Source organism: Lathamus discolor, chromosome 6 (assembly GCF_037157495.1).
Source record: "Lathamus discolor isolate bLatDis1 chromosome 6, bLatDis1.hap1, whole genome shotgun sequence".
In the NCBI taxonomy this organism is placed as follows: Eukaryota; Metazoa; Chordata; class Aves; order Psittaciformes; family Psittacidae; genus Lathamus; species Lathamus discolor.
In genome coordinates, this window is record NC_088889.1 from 75,875,308 (window position 1) to 75,894,976 (window position 19,669).

The 19,669-nt window shown below is 37.5% G+C and overlaps 1 protein-coding gene across 3 annotated transcripts in view; it reads right to left on the reverse strand.

Annotated features, from left to right (window-relative positions):
* Nucleotides 1-5,572: 5,572 nt before the first annotated feature.
* PARN (poly(A)-specific ribonuclease) overlaps nt 5,573-19,669 on the reverse strand; it is a 60,780-nt gene continuing 46,683 nt past the window's right edge. For all 3 annotated transcript variants that reach the window (XM_065683799.1, XM_065683800.1, XM_065683798.1), the window contains 3 exons: nt 17,393-17,582; nt 8,232-8,425; nt 5,573-5,722 (listed from right to left, as the gene is read on the reverse strand). In XM_065683799.1, coding sequence (XP_065539871.1) covers nt 5,670-5,722; nt 8,232-8,425; nt 17,393-17,582 — 437 coding nt within the window. In that variant the 3' untranslated portion in view covers nt 5,573-5,669. The remainder of the gene's footprint in view (nt 5,723-8,231; nt 8,426-17,392; nt 17,583-19,669) is intronic.

Genomic DNA, 19,669 nt, shown 5'->3' on the forward strand with positions numbered 1-19,669 from the left:
CTTATTCAACTAACAGTCTGTAAATGTGGTGTTCATTTCTGTACATTTTGTTTTTTAACAACTGGACTATGTTTACATATACACATAGTTTATAGATAAATACATTTGTACGATGAGAATAGGATCATGGTAACAACATTTGGTGTTTTGTATCTAATGTACAACACATATACCATATTAACATAGGCTGGTTGGCTAGAGTGGGAGGTTTGCAGACAAGCATCAAAAAACTTCTTGACAGGATGGTTTTGCTGACATGTGAGGAGATGATGAAAAGGAAGAAAAGGTTATTTTGTTCAACCTACTAAGCACTTACCCCAGATTTCATGTTGGACATGAAATGGTCAATTAGGTATCAAAGTCCTGTTCTTGGATAGAATTGAAACTAAAAGAATGGTTTACCATGCATAATTGCAAATAATTCCTAATGTAAGAAATTATTAGTAAGATGTTATAAGCACTTGAGAACACCATAAGAGGTGCACCCTCTGAGACTCAAGAATTTACTTCAATTAGGAAACCTGTCAGTGTCCTAATTGAAGTACCTAAAATACTGATTTGTTTTAGGAGAATGGAATATTCAACATCTCAAGCATTTACTCCCTAAAATTTACCAATACAAACACTTCCAATTAACTTCTTCACAAACTAATCATTTAGTACTACCATAAACATTCCTTAATCTCTTTTAGTAATAATTGCTTTAAAAACCCAGGTTAGCATGGTACAATCTAACAGAAAGGGTTATTAGTCTGCATGCAAGGGACTCCAGTAACATCAAGGTGAAGTTCTCTGGTAAATCACCTCTTTGTAACACTGCGTTATTAGTTGAAAACAATACGCTCATCATAGGACCACACAACTGAACTATTGTTTCCACTTTCTGCAGTTCTACTCTGCTGTAGTAAAAATTCTCTATCGATCACTAGTCGTTTTTCAACAGCACATTAAAAATACGACAATCGAAATTAAATCCAACATGAGATAATTCAAAGGGACGGTTGAAGTGGGCCAATTTTAAATTGTTGTATAATTGTTAGCAAATATATACCAGTTATTTATTGTGAATGTGGCAAGCAACTTCCCCTACCACAAAAAAATCTAAATGGCAGACACAGACACGTATCATGTACATGCTCAGAGCAGGCTTATTTTTGAAAGGTAAGAAGCAGCCCACAACGAAGACATCTAACTTCTAACTAAAAAAAAACCCCAAATGTAACCGAGTATAGACATGAACTAAACATGTTCAGCCTTCTCTGAACATTCCAAATTTGAAATCACATTTAAAAAAGACATTCAAGGTAAAGTATATATATACATGTTTACATATGAACATTTACACTCATTACCAAGAGAAAATTATTCACAAAGTCTCTTGAATCAAACAAAATAGCTGTTCTTAGAACTCTACCAGTGCAATTTTTTTTGAGGCTTGTATAAGGAACTGGTAACTTCAAGGGCTGATTCTGAAGCAATCAACTTCAACACAAACGTATTTTCACTCATTGATAGGTTGTAAACAGATCACCAATAAGGATGCAGCTGGCTTGGCACGGCCACAACCTCCAGATTTTTGTGTTCAACTGCCTACTAATGTCAATCGTATCGTATAGGGTCACTCTGGCAATAAAAAGGAAAATTGTTCACAAGAACTTGCAGACTACAGACTGCTCATGTACAAATACACTATCAGTCCTTTTTAAGAAATCAACATAAAGGCAGGGAAATCTATACAGTTTGGCTGAATATTTTCTATATTCCATTTATGAACAGATGAATTCCATGAGCTCCTCATGAGCTGGGACCAACCCATGTTCTGCCACAGTGCTCAGGGAAGCACGTGGCTAACAGTAACAGCTTTGCTGGAAAAACAATACTTCTTTTAAAAGAAGCTTCCTGCATATCTATTAAAGCAAAAAGAACATCTTAATTATGAGTATATTGACTCTAGAAATCCCAGCCTAACCCACCAGCTATTGCTCTTCATCTCCGTAAAGCACACAGGGAAGGTTAGTTCAGTGTAAGTCTAAAGTTACAAAAGTGCAATACAGACAAGTGTTTATTCGTTCACTAAATGTACTGTGGAGTGACTTGAGGAATCTTCTTCAGTGTACACATCTGGTCAGCTGGCAAGTCTCAATGCTTCAGAAGCCAAGAACTTTTGATTATCAGGAGTCTTCTTGTGTATGATCCGAAGCTCAATTGCAGAGGACATTTTTGTGTGTGTTACGTTTACCATGATTTAAAGATAGAGAACACATCCAGAGTACCAGACATTTTCTGGGCACCATGACAGAACTCAAAAGTTTAAAGAAAGAAAGAGTTGTAACATTTACTCTTCCCCAGAATCATCATAGGTTTTAGCTTTCTACCTTTTGGTTTCTCCACTGGATGGATAGTTGAATTTAGTCCTCCATGTGAATCACCTGAAGCCTTTAGCTTTTTGCTCCAAACCATAAACTCAACCCTGATACCAAGAATAGACTATTGCACTGCCAACAATCTTAATTTTATATGGGATAGTTCATTCACCCTTAGTCTACATCTCTCTTACCTGACCCTGTTCAAATCCATGCTACAGGTACACTCTTCCCTTTACATCACATAATTACTTTTTTCTCCATATATCTTGTCTACCAGCAACTTACCATACACTGTGCTGATCAACCCCCCAGGCGGCTGCAGCCCCTGGCCCCACACAGCCCCCCCTGCCCTGGCACTTCATGGTCTCCACCTTGGTCCAGTCCAGCCCATCTCCTGCCCGGTGCTGCAGGAAGCAGGGAGGCCATGCCGCACTGCCCACCAGAGAAAGGTAAAAGGGCAGGTGCAGGTCCTGCTGCCTGAGCTGGTCTGGCCCTGACCAGACGCAGCTCTGCAGGACACTGATCTAAGTATAGCCATTGCTGCTACCACAAGTGGAAAGCAAAATAGCTCTATAATGGAAAAGATCTGTGTCGCCCTGCTCTCAGGGGCAAACAGGAATGAAGAAAGTAATTAAAAAAAGTAATTCAATCAAAGTATTACACAAACGCATCTGACTTTTCACCAGGCCAAAACAGCCTCTGAGCAACTTCCCATCTCCACAGCAAAGGAGCCAGACATGCCTCACCGTACCTCTGGAGTCAAGTAATAGTACATAAAACCCCCAGAGACCATGACCCAGGAAACTCCACAGCCATGAAGACTAGTGATGACAGCTTTGTTTTCCAGAAACAAACGCTGTAAAGAGCTAAATTCTATGCACATATTTTAAACATACATTAGGAAACAAATGTGGATCTAATTTAAGAAGCTACATTCTTTCCCTTCTAGAATTAATGATTCCATTTAGAACAAAGGGAAGTGCACCAAACCCTGCAGAATAAGCAGGTTTGAAGTGGTATGAATGGGGCCAGCTTCTTCCTAGCACACCACTTCACTGGGCCCTGGCAGTTCTCCACCCAAACATAGTATTAGAAACATTTAGCTCACATCTGGTCATATTTTAGTACCTTACTGAGGTGTTAACTGGTAAAATCAAACACATAAGGACTACAAAATGGAAGAGCACTAGTTTCTTAAGATGTTTTAACTACAGGTAGAGATAAATAACATCCTGCTCCTCAAAATGACAATTCAGGAGGGGAAGGGGGTAGAAATAGTGGCAGTATTGATTGACCTTTGTGGTTCAGAGAAAGATATGCATGGCCTACTCTGAAAATACAGGTTTGTATGGGATTGTATTGCAGTGCAATTAATATTTCTATTTTCCCTGCAGGTATGTAAGTTTTGTTCAAGACTGAAGTCAGTACCATGAAGATACTAACAGCCTCAGCGTAAAGACTCCAGGTGGATTCTCTATGACAGAGAGGGCCTCTGTATCTCTTGAGCAGAGACTTCCTCACCCTTTAACCTATACTTCTGACAATCCCTTTAAATGCTTTGTGAGGGAGTCAAAATGATACAAAAATCAAGTTATGCCAGTTCTTTTGGATACATAGTTAATAATACCCCATCAACATTTGGATAGAACACTGTGTAAATTACTTGGATTGCATCCATAAGGAATGAGTATTTTGTACAACTTCTCTTTAAGTGTTGCATTTATTCTGAGCACTAAATTTTAGTTTCTTTGTAGGGTTGGACACTCAAGATAAAAGTGATTTAAATATTTACTCCTAAGGTCATCAGTCCCAGAGAAGAAAAGTCCCTGGATCCTTGGCAGCAGAAGAGTTCAGTAACTAATTTCCCCTTGCATCAGTAATAACAGTCTCTTCTTTCCCACATTTTAGTGTGAGAATGTGATGATATGGCTGCTATTAAAAAAAAAGAAAAAACACAACAAAACCAAAACAACTTAATTATACTACTTCTGGTAGTATTCCAAGGTTAGAAATAAAACATTTCATGTTTAATGTCTTTAAATTATTTTTCCTTTGCAATGAAAGTTCAAGATCGCTCTCAAAATCATTTAAAACCCCACAAATGTTGGCATACCTTCAAACAGGTTATTGCATTGCTCAAATGACAGTGGTTCCCATTCTACTGTAAATACAATCTGATGAAGACTTCTTAATATTCCACTTTTCCACAGCAATGGTTTTGATCTTGCTGATTTGTAGAACTGGCTTCTTTTTTCATTCCCCTCTTCCAAGGGAAACGTATAGTGATTTAAATCTTAAGACAACAGGCTTGCTTTTCTTGGTTACACTTCACAAATATCTTGAAAGTAGTCCATGGAAAAAAAAGCTAATGACAGGCTGACAAAAAAAAGTTATATTACATAGGGGAAAAAAAAAAAGTTCACTTAAAGTATTTCATAAACTAATAAATAAAACCAAAACAGTTCCTAAGAAAATGTCTTTAATTTTTTCATTTTATGGAAATACATCTTTTGTTTTTATTTCCTTGATACAAAAATGTTAAATATCAAACATTTTCTTAAAATCTACCAATGCAGATCCTTTTTTAAACAAATAAACGGCTGGTGCAGTTAGCAGGTTTGCCACAGGTACCAAGAAAAATATTCTTAAAGATCCCCACAAGCTGGGGAAGGAGGGAAGAAACATTAATTCCATTGATTGAGGAAATTAATGTTCGATAAACTTGGAAGTTTCAGGTTTTTGAAAGGGTAAGGTATGTGGTAAAGCTGGTACTAAGATGAGTACTGCTGCACAAGGGGTACAGAATGAAAAACAAAACAAGATTTCCAGATAAAGTAACTGGTAGAAAGCAGTATGTGAAACTGCAGTTCTACCTGTTTCAGGAAAGCTGATAGCATACTGATATTGCCTTAAGAACAGCCAATGACGAGGAGATTTGTGGTAACAAATCACCTCAAGCACAGGAAACAGCCTAGCACAAAATCATAGAGTGCCAGTACTTTTTGTACATTTTACAGCTAACATGCCAAAGTAGGTGACCAAAATACATTTAGTCTTGCTTCTTAAACCTAACATTTACGACAGCAAGGATTTCACACGATCAACAATGAGTCGTATACTAGTTAATATACACATAGGTAAAAATGACAGTGATTGTTCAGTAAACAGTTTAAAATAATTAAACTGATTTTCAGGACACATACTGCTTTGTTAACACCACTTTATTTAAATAAAGTATGGCTTCCAAGAGGTGTATTCTTGCAACTGCTTTCAATCAATTCCACTTGATAAGGCAGTTGTTTCCTACCATGTTTCAGGGACTTCAAAAATTCCAGTGGAACTAGTTGTGAGGCTTCCTAAAAGACAGAATCGCAGAACAATATATTAAAGACTTCAATATACAAACACTGAGAGGAATAAAAATTAAACCAAGAGTATTTTTTTTTTTTGTGTCAGAGCATACAAAGACATTTTCTCCTCCAGAGCAAGGCTCTAGACACATTACTAGCAAGTCAATATTTACAAAGGGAAACCAAGAGACTTTACGAGTAGGTACTTTAAAAAAAAAAAGTTAATGCCAAGTTTCTTACTCAAATGGTAAATACTGTACTTTGCAATTAATGAATTTTTAATCCAAGTAATTTTGGGTTTGCAATAACTGAGATAATAAAGATAAATAATACTCTTTTCCCAAGTGCACTTGCAGCTATTCTTGTTTAAGGAAGTTAATACAGTGAAGAATATTTCCTGCCCATGTTAACTGGAGAAGAAAGATGAACAGGGATAATATATTTCCATAATTCCAAATACATAGCACAAGTTTTAATACCTGGAACTACAGTAGACAGTCTTGTCATTTTGCATTTACTTGCATGGCCCAATTGCCCTACTGAATTACAAAAAAGAAAGTGATTTCCAAGCACAGCTTTTGAATTGGCTGAAAAAGATTTTACTCTCCTGAATCAGGAGAAATGATGCTTGGTATACAATACCACTTTCTGGATAAAAATGACTAGAGTAGATACTGAAATGAAGTTTTAACTCTTAATATTTGAACATACATCAATACAGCCAGTGCTCCATATGACCAATAATTAAGATATGATTTTTTTTACTAGTCTAATTTCTGCAAAAAATTACAAATAGAGGTTGAAATAGAATCAACAATAGATATACCACTGAAAAGAAAATCTTTTGATGTTTAAATTCATGTGACCTAAGGTTATTTAATTACTTTGGTTTTGTACAGGCTGCAGTAACTTACACAAGGTATCAAAAATATCAGGTGAACCAGTCACCTGATTGTCACCTGCCTTTGTTCAGTCAGACATACACTACAAAGTACTTTTGCTAAAAAAATTAAAAAGATCATATAGGTATTAAAGTCTGCATTATCAACCCTAGATGAAAATTCTTCAACCAAATAAAGAACACTAAAGGATATGATTACAAACACAACACAGAACATTGCATATACTAATGTATACATCAGTTTTTTGAAGAAAGAAAAATATTATTTGGGCTTATCATTTCTATTAGAAACACTATTTTTCAAGCATTACACTGTAAGTTCTATATCAGATTAATGAAAATTTATAAAATGGAAGAAAGAAAAAAATTTTATCACCTGGGCAAATCCACAATTTGACACTTCTACAAGAAAAACAGTACTATTACTTTTCAAAATCTCCATCTCCTGAAAGTGAGCTCCTCTAGCAGCCCATGAAATGTGAATGATTTGCTCACAGTCCAGCAAGCCCTTCAAATAAGCAAACGCATACTCAGAGCATGAGGTAGACTGCAAGAAATGTTAAGAATGACTATGACCACCTGTCCAAAATGTCTGGAAGAAATTTTAAACACACTCTTCATCAGCATCTTGCCAAGTGTTACCAGAAAAAAAACACAAAGCCAAGTGATTCATAAATGCAAAACACCCAGAAAGCTAATGGCCTGTGTAAGTTTAAGACCCCTGTAGATCAGCACCAGGCTGGCAGCTTACTCCTTCATTGAATTGTCTCAGTGAACACATTCTCAGGAAATGCTCCAGAGAGGAAAGGGTTTCAGTATAGTTGCAGCATGGTTATTTATACTAAGGGATATAAAACAGCAACTGGGTCAAACTGCACTCAACCTGAAACAGCCTGTCGCAAGCGGTGTGCCAAAGAAGTCATGAGAGGCAGGCAGGTAGACTGTCAAGTTTTGGCTTAATTGTAGAGGCAAATAATATTCTGAACAGACTAGGAAGTTTTCTCAACATACAGAAATACCGTGTCTCACAAATAACCATAAACAAGGGACGTTAGTGTGATATTATCAGGATATATAGGTCGTCAAGTCCAAATTAAAAAGGCACATATATTAGCTTTCAGAACAGCAGGCACATTTACTAAAACTGGACTTATTTGCAAGCAACAGAGATAGTCTAATGACACAAACTTGGCAGGGCAAGCTATGTTCATTCAAGTATGCAATAACTCCATCCAATCAAGCTTAAAGGAAAACGTCCACATTAAGTTCAACTTATATTTTGTGATGGAAGTATTGGATTAACAAGGAAATCTATTCTAGAATCCTATTTCCAGAATTCCTTCAATTTTGCTTATGATATTCAAGACATATTGGGTAACCTTAAGTAGAAGGTCACATAAAAAAAGATACTAAGAATATCTAAAAATATTCAAAGAGCTTTATTTCAAGGAAGTAAGCAAGCAAGTAAGAAATCAACTAAATCCTGCTTCCTTTGGCCAATCTCAGGTGGGGCTGCAATAAGTTAAGACTTTCAAGAAGACAACTTCAATTCTTCTCAGTCCTAGAGTAGTTCCAAACAGAAGAGAAAAACATGCACATGAACATTGCTCTTACCTGCTGGAACTTGTCCTGTCTTGATCTTTTTGAATTTTTTGGCTCTCTTCTTACCATCTGTGAGGGACTCTGCACAGGAGTCTGTCTGATCATATTCTGGATCTTGGCCTTCTCCCTCTTCCATATCATCAGAACTAGTTTCTTCCTGAATAGGACTCATGCTTCTTTTTCCCACTGTACTTGTACCTGTAAAACTGAAATGTAGAAGAAATACGATTATGAACAAGTCAAGAATAACTATTACATAAGTACTAGTTGTTGTACATCTATTAAATGCTTATGAAGGTAATAAATTAAACTGTATTAAGTGGTGTACCATGAAATTACATTATCTGGAAGATCTGTTTCAACTATAAAATTCCATAAATTGGCTATCTAATCCAGTCTTACGCAGATGAAGCTATTCATTCTTTGTACTACAGATGTCTCAGGCTTAGCTGCTACTCAGACGAGATCACTCAAATGTAATTAAAGCTGTTCTCTCTTCCCTGCTTCGTATTAATTTTTATTCTTTTAGTTATGAAAGCTTTTGTAAAGCATTTTCAATAGACACTGAGTTATACACAGCTGTTAAGCTTCCAACACACATCTCGATGTTGAAAGATTCTAGATTATAACTTCATCCTCTCCCCTGGAACTATATGCAGTTTTAAAAACATGTCTATTATATATAGGTAGAGAAACCCATCCACCTCCATATAAGAAACTTTAAATCAGGCATTAAAGTTAAGAGTCCTGCCATCCAACAGGCTGGTAAAATAAACAGCATGAAAAATTGCACACTCATTTCACAGGTAGTATTTGAATGAGTAATACAGTATGAAGATTAACTTTGAGCTCCATTTCATTCAGCACACATTGAAATAACACTGCACAAATTTTTCATTCGACTGTATTGCTATAGTCACATTTCCTTGAAAGACAAATGACAATATTAAAATCAAATTAGCATAAGAAAAAATACAGCAGCAAAGGGGCTAATTAAAAATACTTCTTTTTGCAAACTCCTAGATGTGAATATCAGCTACTTAGATGTTTATTTTAATGCTCTTCTAGAACAACCAATTAAACTTAGAAAACCTTTGGTTTTTCCATTAGGAGCTACACAAAATTGCTGTATGCACCTAAGTCATGTTCTGTTCTTTTATTTAAATAAAAATTAATACCAAGTTATAGAACAAAGCTTTACAAGCTGCTTTATTTTTTCTTTCTAATCAATAATAGTACAGAATTCTGGTGTTTCAATAAGGTTTTAGCTAAAGGACTGTTAAATCCTGTAAAAACTGTATAGTTTTGGCTTTGAAATGGAATTTTTTCAGCTGAACATTTTGCAATTTAAAACAGACTCTTTCTGGGATGCCCAAAGGCAATAAACAAACATGAAACATATGATTACGCCTCTTGCTCTTATTTCCACTTTAGAAGCACAAACACCATTTACTTTGATGAATAGCTGGCTTTTCCTCCAAACATTCACACACAGAAGGCCTTCTTGCATGATTTCTTACTAATCATCATTTCAAGTCACACTGCAACTACCATCAGTAATAAGATGCAAGCCAAAAAGCTGGAGAGAACTGTTTATCCTACATACACACTTCAATACTGTAAAACAGGCAAAAAATTGGTTTGGAAATTAAAAAAAGTCTAGTAAAGAAAGAGCACTCGGAAAATTAAAAAGCAATATTTAAAAAACATATTCATAGAATCATAGAATAGTTAGGGTTGGAAAGGACCTCAAGACCATCTAGTTCCAACCCCCCTGCCATGGGCAGGAACACCTCACACTAAACATCTCACCCAAGGCTTCATCTAACCAGGCCTTGAACACTGCCAGGGATGGAGCATTCACAACCTCCCTGGGCAACGCATTCCAGTGCCTCACCACCCTCAGAGTAAAGAACTTCTTCCTTATATCCAATCTAAACTTCCCCTGTTTCAATTTATACCCATCAACCCTTTTCGTATCACTACAATCCCTGATGGAGAGTCCCTCTCCAGCATCCCTATAGGCCCCCTTCAGGTACTGGAAGGCTGCTATGAGGTCTCCACGCAGCCTTCTCTTCTCCAGGCTGAACAGACCCAACTTCCTCAGCCTATCTTCATACAGGAGATGCTCCAGTCCCCTGATCATCCTCATGGCCCTCCTCTGGACTTGTTCCAACAGTTCCATGTCCTTTTTATGTTGAAGACACCAGAACTGCACACAATACTCCAAGTGAGGTCTCACAAGAGCAGAGTAGAGGGGCAGGATCACCTCCTTCGACCTGCTGGTCACGCTCCTTTTGATGCAGCCCAGGATACGGTTGGTTTCTGGGCTGCGAGGGCACACTGCCGGCTCATGTTCATTTTCTCATCAACCAGCACCCCCAAGTCCTTCTCTGCAGGGCTGCTCTTAATCTCTTCTCTACCCAATCTGGAGCTGTGCCTGGGATTGCTCCGACCCAGGTGGAGGACCTTGCACTTGGCATGGTTGAACTTCATGAGGTTGGCATCAGCCCACCTCACAAGCGTGTCGAGGTCCCTCTGGATGGCATCCCTTCCCTCCAGCACATCAACCGAAACACACAGCTTGGTGTCATTGGCAAACTTGCTGAGGGCGCACTCAATCCCACTGTCCATGTCAGCGATGAAGATGTTAAACAAGACTGGTCCCAACACCGATCTCTGAGGGACACCACTTATTACTGGTCTCCAGCCGGACATTGAGCCATTGACTACAACTCTTTGTGTGCGGCCATCCAGCCAGTTCTTTATCCACCGAGTGGTCCATCCATCAAATTGATATCTCTCCAATTTAGAGAGAAGGATGTTGTGTGGGACAGTGTCGAACGCTTTGCACAAGTCCAGGTAGATGACATCAACTGCTTTACCCTTGTCCATCAGTTCTGTAGCCCCATCATAGAAGGCCACCAAATTGGTCAGGCAGGATTTCCCCTTAGTGAAGCCATGCTGGCTGTCACCAAGCACCTTGTTGGTTTTCATATTGAACACATTTATAAAAAACAATATATTAATAAAGACAATATATAACAAACACACATACAATTTTTTAGAGAATTTGTTAAGAATTCCACTTTTGAGAAAGATATTCTGAAGAATATGTAAGAAAGAAAAGCTCAGGAGCCTAAGTTATGATCCCAGGATTTCTGAGACATAATATAAGCACCTGGCTCTTAGTGGGGAAATTGCACTCGCTGTAGGGAGAAGCTCCCTTTTTTAAAGGTCTTATGACTGAATTTAAATGTTTCACTTAGACTCTTGAAAAGTTACTGCAAAAAAAAGAGAAACAAGTTGTTGAGCTGAAGGTGCGCATTTAGCTGTGTACCGAAGTACAAAATAAAAATTAATTTTAGGCCTTGTTTTCTTCCTGCAGATAACTTAAGGAGGAAAACCACACCAAAAAAAACCCCGGCAGCTCAAAATCCAAAATACATTGATATTTCATAATCAAGGGCTCTTGACTTCTTGTTTTCTCCCAAAATATTATTTTACATTTATTCATTCATTGCATGGATTCTAGATGGCTAATGGTTGATTTTTTTTTTTGTGTCTTTGACCTACAGTAAGATTAAAGAACATAATTCACTTAGTAATAACAGTAAATCACTATGGTTGCATATATATGTTAGAGCACTACTCAGCAAAGTTCAGTTTTCTAGTTATACCAGCTATTTTTGAATATGCCCATGTTTCTCTCTCAATTTCCTCACTCTGCTGAGAAACAACAAGTGGAAGAACTGAACAAACTAATAGCTATCAATAACTGTCTGATTCAGATATACTTGTTCAGGATCCTCAGCTGTTTGGATAGCTGACCCATTTAGAGACAGAAGTTTCAAAACACACATGTAAAAAAGTATGCCTGGACAAAATAAAGTTAATAGCAAAGTTTTGGTGGTGTTGGGTTTTGGGTTTTTTTGGGGGCGGGGGATTCGTGTTTGTTTTGTTATGTTGTTTGGTTTTGTTTAGGTTTTAGGGTGGTGGTGGGGAACAGGATGCGATGGGGATGATGGGGAAAACAGGTACAATGGTGGGACACCAGAACAGCCCACCAGAAGAAAAGCCTATCATACATTAGCCAGTTAGCAAATCTACTTAGTGAACACAATACAGCTTTCACAGTCAGTGCTGGTTGCAGGTGGGGTTCCAAGCCTCTTCAACGACAGCAGTTTCCACTAGCCCTTGTTCCCCAACCTCTCTCTTGATTTATTTTAATGTTAGCACACATGCAAACCTGATGAGGATGAATGCCACTGGAGGAAGGTGGTAGAAACAGAAAAATCTTATTTTATTCGTGATTTCTGTTACTATCAAATACCATTGTAATCAACAAAGAATACAGTATTTTTCTTAAATTCCAGCAGTATGACTAGCAGCATTAGTATTAAACACAATCTGACGAATCAACAGGATATGGAGGACTTGATTTATCACTGTACTGCCAAAAAGAGCTCAGGCTCCAGCTGATTAAACTGCCCATGCACTTTGTAACTAAATAGCAGCAATCCAAATAGTATGATAATTATTTTGAAAGAATCAGCAACAGGAGTGGGGACAAAACAATTGTGTTGATGCAGCATTAAACATTTTCTGGTTTTGAAAAGTATGTCTTTCTTTCAAACAAACCACCTACTTCCATCACAAGAGAGAATCTTGAATTGGCCTGGATATATACAGACCTTTAACTCCAAGTAAATATAATTTCAGTGAAAACATAAACCCTGCCTTCTCTTGCCACTTTGAACAACATTGCAGGGGTAGGAGTTACTGACCCATCATAAAAATCAGCTACTTCAGCTTAAGAGCTGGTGAAATCACCTGAAATAACACTAGAACACTGTAATAATTTGCTTGCAATATTTATTGTGCATATCTTTGATGACTTAACTTTTCCCAATTCTTATACTTTGTTTAAAAATAAGCCACTATGAACAACCATTTCTGTAATAAAACCCAAAAAGCATCATTAGCAGAAATACATGAACATTTCAAAAATGAGATAAACTATATTCTCTCAGGAAAATGAAGGCATTCAAGGAAGCAGTGCTACAACAGCACCCTTACTTGACAGAAGATGTAGCACTCCTGGTTTTAGCTGGAACATTTGTAAGCCAAAATTGCGTATCACTTCCCTGTACTTCTTACTAGAATACGTCTTTTGCCACCGGCCTTATTCTGTTTTACTCATTTCTAGATCATGATCAGGAAACTAAGTATAAGCAGGACAAGATACCTAGTTTTACATAGAACATACCTTATTTGATTTTTCATGCTGTGGTGTAATACTGTTTTGTTAAGGAAAAGATCTTAAATCCATGCATTTAAGAGTCAAGGCAGAGCTAGCAGGCAGTTATTTGCTAAGCACTACATGGCATGGCAATACACAAGAGGCTACATTTAGTTTTGAAAGTGTGTTCTGAATAGTAAGCTGCTTTAGAGAAGGGAATTTTATTAGAATCATGTTTAGGTTGGAAAGGCCTTTAAGATCATTCAGTCCAAGCATTAACCCAGCATTGCCAAGTCCACCACTATCCATGTCCCTGAGTGCCAACATCGCATTTGAAATCCTTCCCTGAGCAGCCTGTTCCAGCACTTGACAATCCTTTTGAGCAAAGAAATTTTTCTAAATATCTAATCTAAACCTCCCCTGGTGCAACCTGAGGCCACTTCCTCTTGTCCTATCACTTGTTACTTCGGAGAAGAGGCCTACCTCCACCTTGCTACAACCTCCTCTCTCCTGTGAGGTCAGCCTCCTTTCCTTCAGGCTAAACCCCCCTGGTTCCCTTAGCCATTCACCATCACACTTGTGGTCCAGACCCTTCACCAGCTCCACTGCCCTTTCTCTGGACCTGCTCCAGCACCTCAGGGTAGCAAGGGGCCCCGAACTGAACACAGGATTCAAGGTGCGGCCTCACCGGTGCTCAGTACATAGGGGGATGATCACTGCCCTGGCCCTGTTGGCCACACTATTGCTGATATGGACCAGGATGCCATTGGTCTTCTTGGCTGCCTGGGCACAAGCTGCTCATGTTCAGCTCCATTAATCAGCACCCCAAGGTGCTTTTCCTTGAAGAGCTTTCCAGCTGCTCCTCCCCAAGCCCATACCGTTGCATGGGGTTGTTGTGGCTCAAGTGCAGGACCCAGCACTGAGCTGGACTGAATCTCAGATACAACTCATCTCAGCCCATTGACCCAGTTGGTCCAGACCCCTCTGCAGAGCCTTCTCTACCCTCAAGCAGATCAACACTCTGGCCCAGCTTGGTGTCACCTGCAACATTATTACGAGTGTACTTGATCCCCTTATCCAGATCATTGATAAAGACATTAAATAGAACTCACTCTAGTACTAAGCCCTGGGGAACACCACTTGTGACCAGCCACACCAGCTGGATTTAACTTCATTGACCACCACTCTGGGCTTGGCTGTCCAGCCAGTTTTTATTCAGTAAACAGCACTTCCATCCCAGCCATGAGCAGCCAGTTTCTCTAGGAGAATGCTGTGGGAAAAACAGTACCTTGTGACTGCTATTACTACTATTATACTACATTTTCTGAAAAGTAGTTCCTCTCTAATATGGGACTGTAGTTTTCTTAGTAAGACAGGAATTAAAGAATTTGTTAGATACTCATTGATCCGTCAATTTAAGACGGAAGTTCCTTACCAGAAATACCCAATAACTTCATTACTGAATGAAAAAGTAGCCAGGATATAGTGTCATCATGGAGAGGAACAGCTATACTGCAGCTGTGCTCCCTGGCAGAAACTGATGCAGCAAGCTTATTAAATAATAAATAAATAAAGGATGTAGTAACATGAAGCTATTATAAGACATCAGCTGCTAGATACATCGCAGTATTGAATGCACAACTATGTATGATTCAAATTAACCTGGACACACATATACATGCACACAAGTGTATTTGCCCTGATTGCTTTGTAGAAAATATCTGTATTAATATTTATTATATTTTATATAAAAATGGCTACATATAAAAATTAAATACATATTTTTGAGATATCTTTGTCAGGAAGCAAAAGGAAAATGTTAATCTTGACTGAACAGAAAGACCACAAGCTCTGCAGTTCCATGATATACCCAACAAGATTACACTTAAGAGAAAACATTTACGAAAGGTTAGATGACAAGAAAACATAAACTAACTAGTAACAAATACAAATAAAATTAAGAAAAACATGTCAAAAGACCTGCATGAAAGGGAATCTGGGACAGATCCAAATTACTTTATTAATGAAACAATGAAGGAATAAAAATTCATGTAACATCAATAACAAAAGAAGTTCTAGCCAACAAAATAAAGGCTGCTATCCAACGCTATCAAAATATTGTTCATCTAAACCCAAGGCTGCTTCTTGTGGAATTTTACAACACTAGAAAAAATTGAATCAAAACTTTCAAGGAGATTAAGTGCTTTGGCATACAAATCATTATGATGTATCCTAATTTTAAGGAAAAAATTCACTGAAAATTGTATTCAGCCATTTCCCAAATTACACATTTGTGGTCAGCCTCAAACTTCTTTGAGAGATAACAACAAATCAGCTTTCCACACTTACTGTTTTCCAAAGTATATGTTACAAGAATAAGTTGTCTATGGTTCAAACCATAAACTGCCACTCTTACCATCTGACTAGAATCTGAGGTACCCCAAAAACAACCTTCACTGAGAAGAGATACTTCCTCTAGTAGAAATTAATCTTAGGACTTGATATTTCTTTGCAGTAGTCTCAAGATGTAGCAAATACTTTCAGATTACTTAATACAGACTTAACTATAGACCTAAACCTTAGCCATATGTAAACTAATGCCAGGACTATCTTTAGAGCTCCTCATCTCTTCACAGCGTGCACTCCCAAGCTTTCTTAAGTACAATAGTTAAATTAAACTAACTTCATTCGATATGGATTTTTGTCACCAGGTTCCTCCATATGGGTTTTTGTGATCAAACATGTCTCCAACACATTTAGAATTCCCACCATAACACAAGTTATGAACATTTGACAGCTAGCCAAAATACACACCTGCATTTAATTTTGCAGAGTAGGCAAATCATAAGCTCATGTAAGTGAGAAGAACAGAACAAGTTCAGGATATTTGTTACACGACAGATAACATTTAAAAGAAAATATAGTAAGAGCTAGAACTTATCAAAGCATTCCCAAGAAAGGAACAGCAGAAAGACCTCAGTGTTGGTATTATGACCATCTCATTTGGTCTGTATCAGGAAAAAACAAAATCAAACACCAACCAACAAAAAGCCCCAAATTACCACCTTTCAGAAATGTAACTTACGCATTTCACTGAAATTTATTTTTATATAGAAAAAAAAGGGGGTGGGGAGGAAAAGAGAGGAAAGGTAATAACTTCATAGGTTAATTATACAATTATATTAACAGTAATATAAGACCCTTCCAATTCACAGCTACACAGATGACTAAGAAGCCTCCTGTTACCATCATATCTCAAACCTGTCATTAGTCTGAGAGGGTTAATAATGGAACAAGAAACACACACAGCAACATACTGCACCAGAATCAAAACAGGTATCTCCTGACTTAATTTTGCCCTTCGATAATGAACTAAAGCCCTTTTCAAGTTTCACTCCAAAAGCTCAAAGACATGCAAGTGTCATCATTTGCCTTCCTGTTTCTGAAGCATAAGGATGAGCTCATCAGGACTGCTCAAGACGGTAATTCATACCCTTCTCCGTGGCAGTATTATTATCAACATGGAAAGTCATTCAAAAACCAAGAGAGCCTTTACAAGAGTATAAGATGACAGCTCAGTTTCCAGATGACACAGGCCATTCAGAGGTGTTAAATAAACAGAGAAAATCATTCTTTTATTTTGGTTATAAGACATGGTACTGCTACATCAAGCTCAGAAGCTCCAGTCTGAACTGCCCTCAAGATCCCAATGTTTTAAAAATTTGTCTGATCACATTCGTGATAAAGTTCCCTCTGCTCCTTCAGCTACAATCTTGTGACAACTAATGTATCACTACTGATAGACAGCAAACAAATATGTACATAACAAAAATTAAAGTTTCCTACTGCTTAAGAACTACCTGAAAATTGCTAGACTTCTAATAAAAATGCAATAAAAATACAAGAGTTGACAGTGCAGGAAAAGTCTCACCTGTTAACACAGTAGTATCGACTCTGGGAAACGTAAGATGCGCACTGAGTTTTTAACCGCTTTCTCTCCATCTCCTTCCAACTATCTTCTGTACATTTTCTTTTTGCCCGTTTATCTTCATGTTTTTTCTCAACATATTCTGCGTATGTCTGGATCCTATAACTTTCGGCATACCTGCTGGTGTTTACAGCTACGGAGAAGAAAAGTGATATTACACACAAACCACTGTTAAATGACAGCAAACTCTTTCCTGTAAATACTTATTTTGAAAAGCAGAAGGCAGTGAGCTATCTGTTCTGTTCATATAAACAACTCCCAGTTCCACTGTTAGTGATGTAGGAAATGCTGTACTCTCCTAAATTCACATGGTACATTTCAATCAGGTATTCAAAAATCTTCTCCAAGTCAGGCTTCATACAAAAAAGGGTTAAATCTACTTAAGACTTTTCTTTTAAATTAGAAACCATCAATTCTTCAGTTGTAACCCTCTTCCAGATTGCTTGTTGGCAAGAAGAGATTTCCTGGATTTTTTCCCTTTTAGTCTCACTACTTAACCCAGCAGGTTTATTTTGCAAGTCTGCCAGGAAAAGACGACATTTGCAAAGCCTTTGCCAAAACTGTTTGATTGCTGTGAAACATAAGCTTATTTGAGCTGCATTTTTGGTTGCACAAGATATCCGTGGAAGCAGCACTTAACTAATATCCAGCTGTTCCATCCTTGTATCTTTCTAATGTTTGGTCTCCATTTAACTATAAGAGACTGCAAGTTCACGATAGAAGGATTTATGTCAGTGCAAAATTAGAGTAATTTCAAAAATAAAAAACTTTCACTGCCTTCACTCAGCAACAATTTACCAACATTCCTTCAAGTCCCAGCATCTTCACAGCTCTCAAGCTTTAGTCTGCAAGCCAAGCTCTGGCCTGAAGCCATCACTACAACAGATGAATCAGCAGATTAAACTGACTGTCAACTCGTGTTCTCTGCTGTTTTCAGCCTAACTCAATGAAAGGAAGTATTGTAAACCAACCAATAAACCATTCAAATGTAAAACAAAACAAAACAAAAAAACCCATTGTTTTTCTTACTCTTAGGCTGCACACTTTTAAATGCCATCATTGTAGTGGAGACAAAATCCTGATTTTATTATGTATTTCCAATCTTTTTGTAAACATTTCAAATGTGTATCCAACTTTATGATTGTACTTGGAGAGCTGTCATCTTGAAAACAGGTATGCTGTATTACCTCAAGCCCAAGCAGTGGAAATAGCAAGCTCCAATATTACAACTCAGAAAAAGTGAGGAAGATGGGTGGATTTGAGTTGGCTTTTTTTCCTTTTTCAAAATAGATTATCTATTCTGCATATTGGCTATGCTACTGTGAAATTACCTATAATACCAGTCATGGCATATAGATGATGCTGTTGCTGCCACAAAGCCTTTCAAATGTACATAAAACTAGGCAACAGTGTTGCATATTTAACTTCAATCCTGCAATTATGATTGAAAGCCTCACAAGATTGTTGCACTAACCAAAGAGATGTTACACACTTCTCCTTTCACACCCTTTATATTTGTTTTGAACAGCAGAGTTACAGGACGCCTTTGTAAGAATTAGGGGCATATTTACTGCCCATGAAGTTATGGTGCACGCATCATGAAAGAATTAATAACGTTCCCTGAAGTTACTGCATGCCGGCCGACATTCCTCAGGGTAAAATTTGTTTAGTTAAACTCAAGCATGTTTTTACTTGCTAAAATCAAGCACATAGTTACCATGGATCATTTAATAAACAGTGATTTGTTAGAACACAATAAGCATTTCACATAATTTGTTTCACTGTAAACTAAGAGGCAAAGTTATGGCTCTTCATTTAATTCCCTGACAAACCCAGCCAGATTTAAGAGCAGGGGGAGGGATTAAAAATAATTTTTATGTAGCCTACAGATAATTGTAAAATAAATCTGTGTAATAGTCAAAATTTTTGAACAAACAACTCTGCTTTCCTAAATAAGGCCAGTATTTTATAGCAATCCATTCATATTAAACATACACAAATATACATATGTACAAATATATGTGTATATATTTAATATGAAAAGTTTTAGGCTAAATATGTTGCCACATGCACTGAACAACTGAAATGAAGACATACAGAGAATTCTAAAGAGCCACACAGATAAATAAATCTTGCATGGTCTTGAGCTGAGGAGCAGCTCCCTGTAAAAGTTTAAAATACATTTTCCCTGCTGCTTTTTTTTGATGACTACTGTCCATC